This window comes from Rhinolophus sinicus, chromosome 2 (assembly GCF_057876585.1).
Source record: "Rhinolophus sinicus isolate RSI-liver-muscle chromosome 2, RSI-T2T, whole genome shotgun sequence".
NCBI lineage: Eukaryota > Metazoa > Chordata > Mammalia > Chiroptera > Rhinolophidae > Rhinolophus > Rhinolophus sinicus.
In genome coordinates, this window is record NC_142502.1 from 13,682,303 (window position 1) to 13,697,842 (window position 15,540).

At 41.0% G+C, this 15,540-nt stretch overlaps 2 protein-coding genes across 10 annotated transcripts in view; one reads left to right on the forward strand and one right to left on the reverse strand.

Annotated features, from left to right (window-relative positions):
• CCDC170 (coiled-coil domain containing 170) overlaps positions 1–1,720 on the reverse strand; it is an 88,057-nt gene extending 86,337 nt beyond the window's left edge. For 2 of the 4 annotated variants that reach the window (XM_074333710.2, XM_019735451.3), the window contains exon 1: positions 1,589–1,720. In XM_074333710.2, the coding sequence (XP_074189811.2) occupies positions 1,589–1,672 (84 nt within the window). In that variant the 5' untranslated portion in view covers positions 1,673–1,720. The remainder of the gene's footprint in view (positions 1–1,588) is intronic. The other 2 variants (XM_074333711.2, XM_088795391.1) reach the window with 1 other exon arrangement.
• On the forward strand, positions 1,671–14,372 carry LOC109449329 (uncharacterized). Of its 6 annotated transcripts, XM_074333713.2 has the most exons (5): positions 1,671–2,138; positions 5,880–5,997; positions 7,108–7,230; positions 8,137–8,256; positions 12,425–14,372. In XM_074333713.2, the coding sequence occupies exon 1, from the start codon at positions 1,671–1,673 to the stop codon at positions 2,097–2,099; it is 429 nt and encodes a 142-aa protein (XP_074189814.2). In that variant the 3' UTR covers positions 2,100–2,138; positions 5,880–5,997; positions 7,108–7,230; positions 8,137–8,256; positions 12,425–14,372. The 6 variants fall into 6 exon arrangements, with proteins under 6 accessions (XP_074189814.2, XP_074189815.2, XP_074189818.2 ...); XM_074333714.2 differs by lacking the exon at positions 8,137–8,256; XM_074333717.2 differs by lacking the exon at positions 8,137–8,256 and having other exon boundaries at positions 7,168–7,230.
• The last annotated feature ends 1,168 nt before the right edge of the window (positions 14,373–15,540 follow it).

Sequence of the window (15,540 nt, forward strand, 5' to 3'; positions counted from 1 at the left end):
TGATTACTTTTTTATTGCTAAAACTTATTTATTTTTCCACTTTTACAGTGCAAAACTCTGGCAGATACCACCAATTAGGAACAATACCAATAGTGGGACAAACTGACATGTACCTCCTGGTGTGATGCATTGAGACACATCACTTATATAGTATTCCTACCAAAAATCTAACCATGAAAAACAATCAGATAAACTTATTCTACAAAACAAATAACGTAGCCTCTAAAAGAAATGACCTACACTTTAAAACATATCATTGAAGACAAAGAAAAGCTGAGGGACTATTCCAGGTTTTACAGAGACTAAAGACACATAACAACTAAATACAATGTGTGATCTGAAATGCAAAAATGTTTGCAGTAAATGGCATTATTGGGACAACTGGCAACATTTTAGTAGATAGTGTACATTAGATAATATTATTGCAACAATGTTAAACTCTGGTGAGAGAATGCTCTTGTTTTTAAGAGACAGATGCACACTAGAGTATTTAGGGATTAAAGGGCCATGATGTCTGTAACTTACTTTCAATCAGTTCTCCAAACAAATATAAATAATATAAAAATACGGTACACATATGCATGGATTAACATTCTTAACTCACAGAGATCCCCATATTGGGATAAAATATGCAAATGTCATGGAAGAAAAATTTGTTTTATTTGTACAATGTGGTATTAATTTTCCCCAAACACGCCAAGAATCAGAGAAATCTAAATATAGGTCAGAAATAAGGCACTATTGGGTCAGATGTAAGTACGGCAACAATCAAAGCTGCTGAATATTGGAATTCCTGTAGTATGTTAGAGCATCCACCCCAGGTTTTGAATCTCAGAGTGTCCGCTGGGACTTTGATGGTCTGTGTGGCTAGGCTACCTCGTAGGCTGGAAGTTCAGCTGAACCCTATTTCCCGTTCTCTAGCAACCATCCCTGACACGCTCTATGCCTTGTGGGACCGTAATGTCAGGTCCAGAAGGGGATAATTAATCTAGGCTGAGCCAGCCCGAAGTGTGTGTGTGTGCGCCCGATGCCCGAAAAGTCCCCAATGCCCAAGTACCTCCTGAGAGTAAATGAGGAAAGGGATCCAACGACAACTGAATTAATGTTTCTGGAGTGATTTGCAACGAAAAGACCAGCGACTTTGCTCAGGACTGGCATTAATCCTTCTCATCGGATTTTAAAGAATTTGCTCCCAATTACGTCTTAGTAGCTAAATCGTGTAAATTAAACGAAAGAATATGTGCTACGGGGGAGGGGGGGGATTGGGGGAGGGTCTACAGGAGCCGGACACAGGCTTTTAGAATTTAACCCGTTTAAATGGTCAGAGAAGCAAACTGGTACAACCTAAAATTCTGACGCACTTCATAAACTCATGACCTGCCCATCACTTCCTAAAACGAAGCGGCCGCAGGCAAGCCCAGTCCACTTCCAAGGCGGGGACACGCGGACCTGACCTACCCACGCACTCCAGACGCAAAGTTTGCGCCCCCGGGGCCTCCCCGCCGGGTGCTCTCCCCGCCGTAGGCGAGGCGGCCCGGGACGCCGGCCGGGGCCACCCCTGCGCGCGGCCCGCGGGCTGCGACCGTACCTCGAGCGCGGGCGAAGAGGCGCCTAAGGCGGCGTCGCTGGTCGGATCCAGACGCCTGGGTCCGGAGGCGCCGCCGCGGCTCATGACGCCCGAATCCCCGCGAGGCGCCGGGACCCAGACCGCGGAGAGCGAGGCTGCTACGCCCGAGCCGGCGCGCGCGTCTCCTCGGGCAACCAGTAAACGCGGCGGGAGGGGGCGAAGTCCGGACGCCGGCGGCGCCTGCGTGACCCGGCGGCCGGGCCGAGCTGAACCAGCCGGGTGGCCCGGCCGCCTGGGGCCTCGGAAACGGGTCCCGGGGTGCAGGGCCGACCGCGGTCCTCCCGAGGGTGTCCTCCCGGCTTCGGCGGCCCCATCTCGCCAGGCCAAGGCGTGGCTGAGCGGCGGGCACTTGCCAAAGCGACGGGGGGACAGCACGTTTGGAGGTTGGTCTCCACCAAGGACTCCAGCGCGAGCGCAACTCCAGGTCCTGTCCTCACATCCAGGACCAGTGACAGCCAGTGGTCAGTGTTAACAATGCTGGCGCGCGAGGTGCAGGAGCCTGCTGACACAGGTGAACGAGCGTTTATTTAGCACTGACTGTGTGCAAACCCTTCTGCTGCTTCGAGGTCCAGGGCCGGCTTCGTGGGTGCGCTGCAAGCCCTGCGCTCAGAAGGGTCCCTCGCTGGTTTAATGCTCTGCTGCCCCAGTCTTGAAATTCTTAATGATTTTTGAACAATGAGCCATACATTTTCATCTTATACGGGCTCCACAAATTGTGTAGCCTGTTCTGAGCGTTCTTGGATGTAACTTCTCAACAACTTCGCAGGGAAATATAAATAGTAGTAATACTGGTGTTAATTTACAACCATAGTTTCTAATTATGAAAGGCTCACATGTGTTCTTACAAAAGCTGTTCTCAGTGTTTTCCATGTAATTAGCTACTAAATGAAACAAGGTTATGAAGTGGATATTAGGATTATCCATTTTTAAGATGAGGAACCGATCACAGTGAAATGAAATAAACTGTCCAAGGGTATATACAGTTGGTCAGTGGCAGAGTGAGATCCGACCCCAGACCATAAGATGAAGGCACAGAAAAGGTGAGTAACCTGCCTCAGGCCCTACAATTTGTAGCAGCACCAAAAAATGAAACCCACATTCACCTCACTTTAAGGCCGTTAGCAGACCAGTGTACTGTTCTAAAATTTTTTAAAAATTAAAGAGATGGCAGCTTTTCTTGGATTCCACCCAATCGTCCTACATGCAGCCACTATTGTGTCTGAGGATTTCTTGGCCTTGACAATGGCTTTTGATTTTATAGCAACATTGCCACATATCCAATCCAGAATCAACTCAATTCTTTCACTTGAAACAACTTTAAGACGGAAGGAAGGAGGGAGGGAGGGAGGGAGGGAGGGAGGGAGGGAGGGAGGGAGGGAGGGAGGGAGGGAGGGAGGGAGGGAGGGAGGGAGGGAGGGAGGGAAGGAAGGAAGGAAGGAAGGAAGGAAGGAAGGAAGGAAGGAAGGAAGGAAAGAAAGAAAAGTCCTTAGTGGAAACTAAGACTTTCAGAAATTTCTTATTAATAGTACACGTTTTCCTTGCAGTAGAAATCAATGCATACTTGATGAAATCAATGAAACGACACTACCAGATGAAACACATAAATTGATGAAAACTCAGGGCACCTGGAAGAGAACCACCCTGAGAAAGTCCCTTGTCCATTAATTCTACATCCAATTGTTTCAGAATTCAATTTTATAAAGTCTAATTCTAGTCATTCTGATCAACCTTATAACTTCTTCATGGCAACAGAAAATACGAATTCGCAGTCTTTAAAAATCAGTGTTGGTGATGGATACATTAATTAACTAGATGGGAAGAATCTTTTTACAATGTGTATCAAATCATCACTGCACATTTTAAATATCTTACAGTTTTGTCAGTTTTACGTCAGTATCACTGAAAAAAAACGAACACAAAATTTTAAAAAGTGTTTTAGTCAGTGTTAAGAAGATTTTTCTCTGTGTGAAAGCAATATTTTTGTGGTAGATGGAGCAGAAAAAGTGCTTGGGCTGACCCCTTGCCCCGATGACTCTGAACTTTCTGGAATGTCAAGACATGAGCCGACTCTTCACGACAGCATCTGGTGATGTGTCCTTTGAGAGTTGAGAAAGAGGACGGAGTCTGGATGTAGGCTAGTCCCAAGTGATGGTAGAACGTACAGGCTGGCAGTTGGGGGAACTCTGGGTATGACGACAGTTTAAACAAGAAAGGAAAGTAAAAGTGCACAAAGCATGTCCCAGCCCAGATTTCTCATAGACCTGCATGTGTGGGCAATACATTAGGACCCGTAATACCTCAGTACAGACTTCTATTTTTCTTTATAATGACAACAAAGACAGGAAGCTACCAGCTGTGTGACCTAGCACACCTCACATAACTACTTCTTTATAGAAGAGAGATGTTCCTAATTAGACACCAGGCTGAGTTTGGAACATGGTGTACGGGAACTATTCCGCTGGCCAGATTTTTGAAAAGCAACATTACGAGTGCTGCACCCAAAGGAAGATAACAGGGCAACAGTGTATAGGATACCTTGGCGGAGACGGGGGAGGCGAGGAGGCTCACAGGAAGGGGCTGTCACAGGCCAGGTGAGAGCTGGGACTGGTGGCAATGGGGGTGGTGATGGTGTGGAGGGGGAAGACTGTCAGGCGGGAGCAACTGGAGTCTGAGCGGACTCCCGGAAGCGTGGGGAGGCCTGAAAGGCAACAAGAACATAAAGCAGAGGAGGCAGAAGACAGAGTTCACTTTGGGACAAATTTAGTCTGAGGTGCCAATAGGGGAAGGCAAACATATTTGGCAGTTTGGAAACAGGAAGTCCTGGGCACATCCAACTTAAACCAGAATTTCCAGCTCATTCTGCTATCATGTTAAATTTTATCCTGAAATATATTTATAAAGCTGGCATGTGGAGAAACATGTTAAATAAACATCATCTCTGAGACAAGATAAAATGCCTCCCAAGTAGCTGTGAGAGTCAGTGAAGAACTATATTCCTCTGGCCCTTGGGCTTTCATTTTGGGGCTTTCTTGTTCCTTGTCTGTCTTGCAAATATACATGTTTTGTCATAAGAAAGTTTGTAATCTGATAACAACCTGGGGGCTTTTGACTTATATTTAGAAACCTGTCAATGAAACCACTCATAGAGCAATTTATTCGTTTAAAGATTGTTTTAAGAGAGTACTATGTTTGATTTAAATATTTTCCTAAGCAACTGAATGAAATGTTGCCAAAGACGGCAAACAACTACTTTAGTCTCCTAGTGGAAGATGCAATGGTAAAACATAGACCACAGAAATCTACTGCTATGGTAACTGACAGAGCATTTAAGGGTTTTGAAAGCCACTCTCTACCCTTTCTCAGACTTGGTTCAGTTGTTTTGCTGATGATCTCTATTTGATCTCTTTAAGAGTGTTCTTCAGCAATGATTTTAGTTTTACCAATTCACCCTAAAACAAATCCCCTGTCTCTTTTATGTTCTAATATGATGACACACCTAGCTGTAAAACAATTATCAGTCATTGCCAAAGCTCTTCATAAAATTTTCATATCATTTATTTTTAAAGTCCATTTTCTTTTGTTTCCCCATCCATGTTTCCAATATATTTTGCACCTAAAATAAATGTGATCCATCTTATAACTTTACTATAGGTTAAGCTTAGAGAACGACTGAGACCTCGCTTATGGAAAATAAGCAACTCAAGGACCATCAGTTTCATCGTTAAAATAAATAACAGATTGTTCTTTTCAAGAGCAAAATTCTTATCAAAAATTGAGAGTACTTTAAAAATAGTTTAGCTGAGTAAATGTGTATACACATTTTAACAAAGGAAACCTGTATTAAAATTGTAATACTCAATATATACCAATAACAAAAGATGAATACGAGTCATGTTTGACTTCTGCAATTACAAGAGGTGCTCAGAGTGGTTACCATCACTGTACAGACACTTCTGATAATGACGAACCCCTGCTTGAGCAACGTTGACCAAAGTGTCCATTTGTATACATTTTTTTGGCACCCTGTATTTTCTGGACTTATGGGATGTTTATTTGACTTTAAATTCAACAAGTTTTAATCTATATTTCCTCAACTAGTCAAAAAGATTTGTTGTACATAATACTATCCTTCATGGCTTTACTGAAGTGATCTTTCAGTTGGAAAATGGCCAGTTTAAAATAGTTTAATATTTTAGGAAAAATTTGGAGGGATTAACTGGAGTATCAATGTTAATATTTTTTCTATTTCAAGGAGAGAGAGCACTTTCCGACAGCAGACTTGTCAGAGGAACCACCTCTCTAACTGTCTCTTCATTTATTAAAAGAAAAATGTCAACCTATCAGGAGGATGAGAGAAAGTTGGGGGTGAAGTAAGTGCTCCTTATAAGGGCCTTCTTTTTTTTTTTTTTTTTTTTTTTGCCAATCTTTTTAATCTCTGGCTTAAAAATAAACACTTGGATTCTCATATCTGCTTCTGCATTCTATTGTGATATACAGTTTCAGTGAAATTATATGAATTAATCTGGCATCACACAGACATCGGTATGTAGTCGGAAAAACAGCACGTAATTGTGGATCTCTGTACCCACCTGCCAGAATCTTAAGAGTTTCTATAGAGGTCTCAGCAGGGTTCAGACATGTGTACCATCCAGATGGTGTCAAAAACATATTCCTCTCTCAAGGCTGAGTTCTTGAAGTACCTGTAAGGGCCTTCTTTGATTCCTCTGTCCTCCTTACCTACTTGCAGCTAAAAGTCTTTTCCTAAAGTCTTTTCTCTTTGAGGTTCCCCTGGAAGAGCTGAGAGTCAGGATTCTTAAGGAAGTGGTTCACGGAGGAGTGTTCCTAGGACGAGGAGGAGATAAGTGAAAGAGGGTAGAGCAGGACAACAAGCTACTCAAGCAAGTGGCCAAGCCTGGAAATTAACTTCCTACTCTGAGGCCAGGGGCCAAGCATTTTGTACCTGCTCCCCTCGCCCTGCTCCATTCCCACCCGCAGCCCCATGTCAGTTAGACATTGGCAGGAGGGTGTCTCCAGCGAGAGGGGCAGCCTGTTAACAGCCAGCAGTCACAGCTGCTGCGAGGAAGGGGGTGTCCCAGCTAAGCAAAAGGGTTCCAGAAGGAATTGCACCTTCAACTACACAATTCAATCTCAGAAATATTAGGTCAGTGCAAAAGTAATTGCGGTTTTTGCAATTAGGTTTAACCTTTTAAACCGCAATTACTTTTGCACCTAGACCTAATAACACTTAAGTCTGTTTCTCCAGTCTCTATTCTTGCTGTCACTGCCTTAGGATAGGTTTTAAGGAGTTTTTCTTTTAAATCTGGACTTTTATACCACTCTGTTTCTAATCCGTTTTCACACCAACACAAAATCTGACCAGACTATTCCCCTGTCCTAAAACTTTCAAGGAAACCCCTCTGTTTACTAGAAAAGAGGGAGATTCTTAACATCATATGCTTCTTTTTTCCTAATTTTCATAGGTTATTTTTCCTCCTCCAAGCAACTCTTCTGAAGTGAGTATCATTATCCTGTTATTACAGATGTGAAGACTGAAGTTCAGAGAGGCGCTTACTCACACTCACACCACATAAATGGCAATTCAGGTATTTCAAGTGAGGTCTCTTGCCCTCGAAGTTCTCTTCCCTTTGTTGTCAATGTTATTGAACAGTCAACAACAGTTGAACCCATTCACTCTGCCTGCTGTGTTTCCCTATGCAACCGAAGCTATAGTCCAGGCTGCCATATGATTGGTCAGGCCGTGCACTGCACAAAAGCTGCGTGTTTTAAGGAACACCATCCACAGTAGAGACATTCTTGTTGTTTTGAAATTTCTTTGTATATTTAGTATACTTTTGTTGATTTTGAAAATGGATGATTTGTACATTTATTATGACATTGTTTTCAACGGATAGAAGTAAAGTGTCTTCTCTAAAAGGTTAGATATATACCAGCTGCTTTAATCTATGAAGGAGGAATAAGTTTGATAATTGAATAATATCTAGAACAACTTGGGTTTCTAAATAAGATATCAGTTTTCTGACATACTGATCAGTGCATATCTTTAAGTTTTAAAAATATAGTCAACTCTTCATAGATACAGAGAACAAACTAATGGTTGCCAAATGGGAGGGGGGCTTGGAGGGCTGGGTGAAAAAGTGAAAGGATTAAGAAGTACAAATTGGAAGTTATAAAATAATCACAGGGGTGTAAAAGCATAGGAAATATAGTCAATAATATGGTAATAACTATGTATGGTGTCAGATGGGTACTAGATTTATCAGGGTGATCACTTCGTAAATTACAAAAATGTCTAACCACTATGTCGTATACCTGAAACTAATACAATATTGTGTGTCAACTGCAATTGAAAAATAAAACAATAAAAAGTAAAATAAATAACAGTCAATCCTCATTATTTGTGGATTCCATATTTGTGAATTCATCCACTCACTGAAATGTACTTACAACCCCCAAATCGATACTCATGCCACTTTCTCGGTCATTCGCAGACATGCAGAGTGATGAAAACTCTGAGTCACCGATGTGCACGTTCCCAGCTGAGGTCAAACGAGGCGGCACACTGCCTTCTGGTTTCAGCTCTCCTGCTGGAAGCAAGGGTCCTGCTCCAGGTCTATTTAGTGCCACTTCTTTTGTTGTTGCATTTTGTGTGATTTTTGCTGTATGGCCCGCAGGCATAGTGCTGCAGTGCTGTCCAGTGTTCCTAAACAAAACAAGGCTGAGCTGTGCCTCCCAGAGAAACCGTGTTAGATAAGCCTCCCTGAGGCCTGAGTTACAATGTTGTTGGCGGTCAGTTCAATGTTAATGAATCAACAATATATGTTATTATATAAGGTGTCTTTAAACAGAAACACACGTAAAACAAGGTTATGTATTGATTGGTTAATGCAAATGCTGTGACCAAAGAGTAGCATTGTAGTTTCCCTAGTCAATGGTTCAGTGTTTGCTAATTCAGTGTCTGAAGCAACTTGAAAGGACATTACTGTGAATAACAACAATCTACTGTATTCCTCTGGAATCGGTCACGGATTAAATTTGACATTCGCATTGCAGTTTGTATGATCTGCTGTTTGTATATTGTCTAGAATGGCATCTTTGAGTTCCCAATTTAAATCTACAAGTATTTACCTTATGACAACAATTGCCATTGGATAGCTATTATTTAATAGTGCAATAATTAAATGGGACAAACCAAATGTATTTCCAGCCTATATATAATCATATAATACGAAGTTTTTAAATGACATATTCTTGTTCAAATCTATCTATCTGAAGTAAAATAGATTTTCCAAAACCTTCTACGAAATGTTGGAAATTTGTCACATATGACAAAATGATGAAAAAATAAAAGTCTGTGAATCTTGTTATTTTTTTCTGCCACATAGTATTTTTTATTCTATCTATATTTTAAACTCTTTTGGAATAAAAAAAATAAAGTGAAGAATAAAAATGAGTCCAAAGATTTGTAGCATTTATCATGCATTCTGAAGTGCAGGCCAAATGTTACTCCAGAAAATAATAACTTTTCAATGTATTTGCTCTGTATTAATTTGGTATGATTTTTAAAGTAAATTTAAAGGTATTAGCAAAGATAATAGCAGTAGGTCAAAAATCCATGATGCATAATACCCTTGAAAGCATAAAAGAGATTATGAAATTCCTTGAAGAAAAATGAAGCAACAATGCTTACAAAAATATTTTTTGTTTTTGTAAAGCAATATAATCTTTAAAAGAGAGATTTGTAATATTGAAACAACATCACTGCTGTATCACATCAGTAGATGTGTTACTGAAAAATTATTAATAGAACTGATCCACATACTTAGCAGATTTTGCCCCAGACCAAAAGCCAGCCCTCTTGCTCAGTAGCAAAAAATAATAGACTACCCAGTGAAAATGTTGTAGGTCAAGCATTTCGCCTGCTTTAACAAAACTGGCAATCAGTAGATGTACCCTTAATTGAAATCAGATTATAAATAAGATTCTTTATATAGAGACGGAAAAAATAAAAAACACCAGTAAAGTATAAACTTGTGTGAGAGATCTTGTGCGTTTTAAAAAAAATATTAAAAGTCCTTGAATTTATCCTTGGATTTGGAGTCCCTCAAACAGTGGTTAAGTGGCCAGACCCTGGAGCCAGACTGCCTGGAATGAAATAAATCCTGGCTTTGCCATTTCCTAGGCTTGTGACCTTCGGCAAATTTCTCCATCTCCTTGGGCTTATTTCCTCATTTGTACTATAGAGGTAATAACAGTACTTACCCATGGGGTTGTTACAAGGATTACATGAGTTAATGCATAAAGTGCCTACTACAGAACATGGAACAAAGTACTAAGTAAGTGATGGCTATTAGCATTATTATTTTAAAATACAGAGTAGAAAAATCTCCCACAAGACTCTACAAAAGAGGATTAGAAAAACAAAGTGTTTACTCTTATTCTAAATTCATCAGAACTTTGGAAGATCAGAGGCCTAACAAAATCCTTTTTTGACGACTCAATCTATGAGAACAAATTCTTAAAGCATTTTCCTTACTTCTGGAAAATAAGAATTTTAGAAAGGCGTTGTTGGTAGTTACTGGGCATGACTGGAGATGCCTCATCTCCAAGAACGTAGAAATCAACTGGCCTTTTTTAATTAAACCAAAGCAGAGATATGCAAAACACCTTATAAAGACGCTATTTCCCCTGCCAAGACAGGACTGTACCTAATTGAATATATTAGCACATGTAAAGAAAGAATATGGGAATCACAAGCGACATTATTGCACAATGGATGCTCAGGGGAAAAGTAGTAGACCTCAAAGGTTAATGTCTTGTCCATCTGATAACTTTCTTTCTCATCTAAAAAATAGGCTTTCTGATTTTTAAAGATCGAGATTCTGCCCTCAAAGCCTGCAAGCCTATGGCCACGAAGTCCTCCCCTGGGAGCTCGTCTTTCCTCAGAATCCTCATCCATTCATAGGACACGTCCGGTAGTGCTCAAGAGAACAGGATCCCAGGACACTGGTGTCACAGCTACGTCCAGTTAGGCTTACTCTAAGACAGAGAGGAAAAAACGCAATTCTTCAGGTCCTTTTTGCTCCCACAAGTTGGAGTTCTTGAAGGACCAATGTTTAAAATTCCACCAAAAAATATGATAATTTGCCAAACATTCCACTAAAATCAACTTTCAAAAGCAAATGTGGTTACTAAATTAAGCAACACCCCAGCTTCTTCTGGATCTTCAAAATGTCTCTATTTTGGAAAATCTTATGGCTATGGGTGGGGGAGTGTGGGATTCTCCTGACCCCATTTTAGACAGGCTTTGGGGTCCTTTTAAAATCATGCCAACTTTCTTTCAAAAGCAACAAATGATCCTTGTTAATAAAAAGTTTGTAAAGTTGAGAGCGAAGACTATTCCTCACATGCACTGCTTTGGCTTCTCAATAGCAATTCCAACTTCCTGCTGAGGTTTTTGCAAAAGTATTCAAAAACATTTCAATGATTTTCTGGATTGAGACCAGGCTAGATTTTATTACCAGCCGAGGTGTAGCCAATCCTATACATACCTATAAAGTGATCCTCGTCTACTCACAAAAATAGTCTCATTTTTGGAAAGAGATTTTATCTTCTGCTGATTCAGTGATTTGACCTCAAGTAACATACCCCTTAGAAACTTGCATTACTAGTCATAAATTTCCTTGGTCTATAGAACTGCCTCTAATAAAAGAGAAAGAGAAGGAAGCAAGACACAGGACGCCAAGCATTCAGCTAATGTTTTTGAAACAAATGAACGCCTCAGCCTTCCCAGGGACAGATGCCCTAGAGCAGGGGTGTCCAAACTGCGGCCCGCGGGCCAACTGCGGCCCATGATCCACTGTTAATTGGCCCGCAGCAAATTCCACAAATATGTTTAGTTTACTTAAATAAACCAGGTGAGGCAATATGTACTTCACCTCGAGTGAGCGAGTGAGCAGCCCGGCTATTTGTGTATTTTACTGCATATGGCCCTTGGTGAAAAACATTGAAAAAAGTTTGGACACCCCTGCCCTAGAGGTATCTAGGTATTGATATGAAACACTGATTTATGAGTATATACTGCCTTTATTTCATTTGATAAATCAGCCACAGTACTTAATACCTGCTCAATATAGCGCAACTATCAGAATGTACAGTGAGTTAAAGAGCAAATAAAAGGTATTTAAGTCTAAGCTCAAGGACTTTCAGATGAATGAGGAATGAAGAGGTGTGGAATAGAGAAAAACCATAAAATGCAAGCACATAAAAATTAGAGCCATACTGCCAACATGGTAAGTCATAGAGGGATATATGAAAGTACCTGATGATAGGTTGGAAAAGACTTCACAGGGGAGCTGAATCTTACCAGAACTCCTAATGATAAAACGAGAAAAAGTAAAAATTTTACGAACTCCTAGCACATCATATTTTAGGCGTAGCCAATTCGTAACATATATGTAAACAAAACTCTCTGAATCACATCTTACACATTGCAGTGTTCATACAGAGTCACAAAAACTCAGACATAAATGTAGCTTGACTTGTCCCAAGGCCAAAACATAAATCCGGGGCCCAGGTTTATGTTTTCCAGTTTTCATACTGCAATTTTATAGGCAGCAGAAACTGGTTAGCTAGCTGTTCACTGAAACTGGTTAGGTGTGGCCTCAAATTCCAGCCTTTGGTATGTGAGTGGAAGTGAAATAAGTGACTTCCACGCTTGGCACATATAAATTTCCTGTGTGATTCTGTGTGCTATCTCTTTCCCTATCTTCTGGCTAGATCCTGATTCCAGAATGACCTCTGAAGCCACATATTGAAGATGGGAGAACCTCCATCAGCGTGGGTCCCTGAATGTCTGCCTGGAGCTGATAACCCCATCACTTCCCCCACACAAACCCCGGCCCATTGGACTTCAGAAGAGTGCCTTCTATTCTGTTAAGCCGCTGAGCATCGGGAGCTTCTGTGTTACAACAGCACAACCTTATGTATACTATGTATCATTTTTAAAACAAATACAGCAAAAAGATGTGATCCTGCTGAATTTTGTTGTAGAATGTTAGAAATTTATGACAGGAGATGTATTATGAATTCATTTTCATTTTTAAAAGTAAAAAATAAAATATTTGAGGGGAATATTTTTTTCTTACTGAGTCAGAGCTGTGCTCCTGGCGCCTCCATGCGGTGGGGGCAAGAATAGCTTCTGTCCGTGGGAAAGGCTAAGACTTGACTCATTGAAAAACAAGTTTTTTGAGTACATGGTTTTCCACAGAGTAAACCCCCTGTTCCCCTCCCCTCCCCCGCCCCATGTAACACTTCATTCCATTAAAATTTTACAGAGAAGCAAATACATAAAATAGATCATCTTGGCACTGCTCTGGTTGAAGCAGGGGTTGAAAATGTGGCTCCTGCCCCAAACTGTTCCTGGCGCCCTTGGAAACCCCTTAACAAAATCCCAGGGGCTCTTAGGAGCACAGTTTGAAAGCCATAATTTATATTAATTCAATCACGTCGGTACGGTCACATCAAACATCCTTAGTTTCCCTTACTTAAATCTTCAACCTATGTAACCTTAGGCAACAAACTTCGTTTTCCTTTAAAATATATTTTTTACATTTATCTTTCTTCCATTTTTCTCTACCATCAGTTCAGACCCATATTACATGACTGCTTTGCCTCAGTTTCTCCCCACTCTCCCAATCCCTTCTGTATACATTCTCTTAAGAGTCTATTCTCTATCCAGCAACACAAGTGACCTTCACGGAATATAAATCTGAGCAGGTCACTCTTGCTCAGAACCTTCCAGTGGCTGCCCATCACACTTTGAATAAAACCTCAAGTCCTTTCAATGGCTCCCAAGACCCTACATGACTGGGTCTCATCTCCACTCTCTCCACTGCTCTGTCTGTTCCTCCTTCTCTTTCCTCAAATATGGCAAGCACACATCCACCCCAGCACCCTTTAAAGGTGCCTGGACCTCTCACTTCCTGGATGAGTATATGACTCCCTCATATATTTCATTCAGGTCAGGTCTGCAATAAAATCTGACCTGCTAAAGTGGCTTTCCCTGACCATTCTGTCTAAAATAAAAAGCTTTTTCTCCCTCTCCCCCCTACCCAGAACACATGACTTCCTCACAGGACATCATTCATAGACTTGTTCGTTTCCCCTCACTGCACTGTAAGCTCCTGGAAGAGAGGATTCCCATTTTGTTCATTATTACATCCCAATGCGGAAAACAGTACCTAACACATTTGTTGCTCAGTAAATAATTGCATAAATGAGTAAGTTAATGAATTCCCCAAAGAATTTGCAGAACCTGATAATTACTCTTTTCAGCTCAAAAACATGCAGGCTCCAACATTATCAAGCCATGGTTCCTTTTTACAGCCTCATTTCCCATCTCAGAGTTTCTTGAAACATTGATACACAAAGCAACATGGATGACTCTCGAAGGCATTATGTGGAGTGAAAGAAGCCAGTCTCAAAAGTTTGTTCTGTGTGATTCCATTTCTACGACACTCTTGAAAGGGCAAAACTTTAAGGATAAAGAACAGATCTTCAGTGCCAGGAGTTATGGATGGGGGTTAGGGGTGACCATAAAGGAATAGCACAAAGGAGTTTTGGGAGGGGTGATAGAACTGTTCTATAATTACAGTGGTAGTTACACAAATCTATACATGTGTTGAAATTCATAGTCATATCCCAAAATAAAAAAACTCAAGTTTACTATGATTTAAATAAATGTGTTTTAAAAATTTAAGTCTTATGGACCCTGAAATCCAGAAAATTGTTTTTGCTGTTCCCCACACCTTGCTGACATTCCTGCCCTTCCCCATCCTTCTCCAGTAACCTCTCTTGTGACCTCTCCTGTTTTATTCCCTCCTTTCTGAAAGTCTCTCTCCTCCAGACTCTCCACATCAAAAGTCTTTTCCAACAAAACTTCCAGATTGACTTTCTAAAACATGACTTTTACCACTTCCCCCCTCAGAAACTTTTCAATAGCTACTTATCGCCCATAGCAGTGGTTTCCAAGCTTTTCTCCTTTCAAAACTAATGAATTTTTGTTCAGTTGGAGGCTTTTTCAGGAGCCCAGTGTGCAGAACAGAACATTTTGGAGATTGCCCTAGTTCAGAGTTGAAAAGGAATTGGGTGCTAGAGTCCCACTAAAGTGCTTCCCAATGGCCCCCATCTTACACACCATCCCAAACCCCCAAAGTTCCTTCACAGAACCCCCTCCCCCACCCAGAGCTCAGCTAAGCACAGGTTGAGAACCAGTTGCCAATAGGGCAAAGTCTAACTTTTCAGAGTGGTAGTTCTGATTTCTGAGAGATCTTACGGTTTGTCCTAAGGAATTTATGGGACCATAGAAAGGGCAGAGGACTTGGAAGTTTTTGGGTTCAAGCTCCAATCCTGTCACTTACTAGCTGTGTGGACCTGTTGAACCTCTGTTGCCCCATAGATCAAGTTAAGGTAATAACAATCTATCTCACAGTGCTCTTATGATGACATGACATAGTAGGTCAATTCTTTTGGAAAGTATAAAGTCCTCTGCAAAATGTATGATAGAGTATTATCATTATGGGAGGCAATGTAGGTGGTGGCAAAAACTATGGATTTGGGCCCTTTTTATTTTATACAAATATACATTCTGTTATTTGCTACCATTGGCAAGTTTCTTATTCTCTAAGAGTCTGTCATCTTGTGTGTAAAATGGAGCAAATATAGCATCAAATCCAGACATTAAAACCTCCAGAGGAAGAGGGATATTTCCTTCCATAAGCTTCTTTTTAAGTGCAATCATTGGAAAAGGGAGTGATATCAACATGGGGAAGGATGGTGGCTGTGCCAGGAAGAAAGAAGGACAAATGACTTCCGTGTAGTCCTTCAACAGTGTC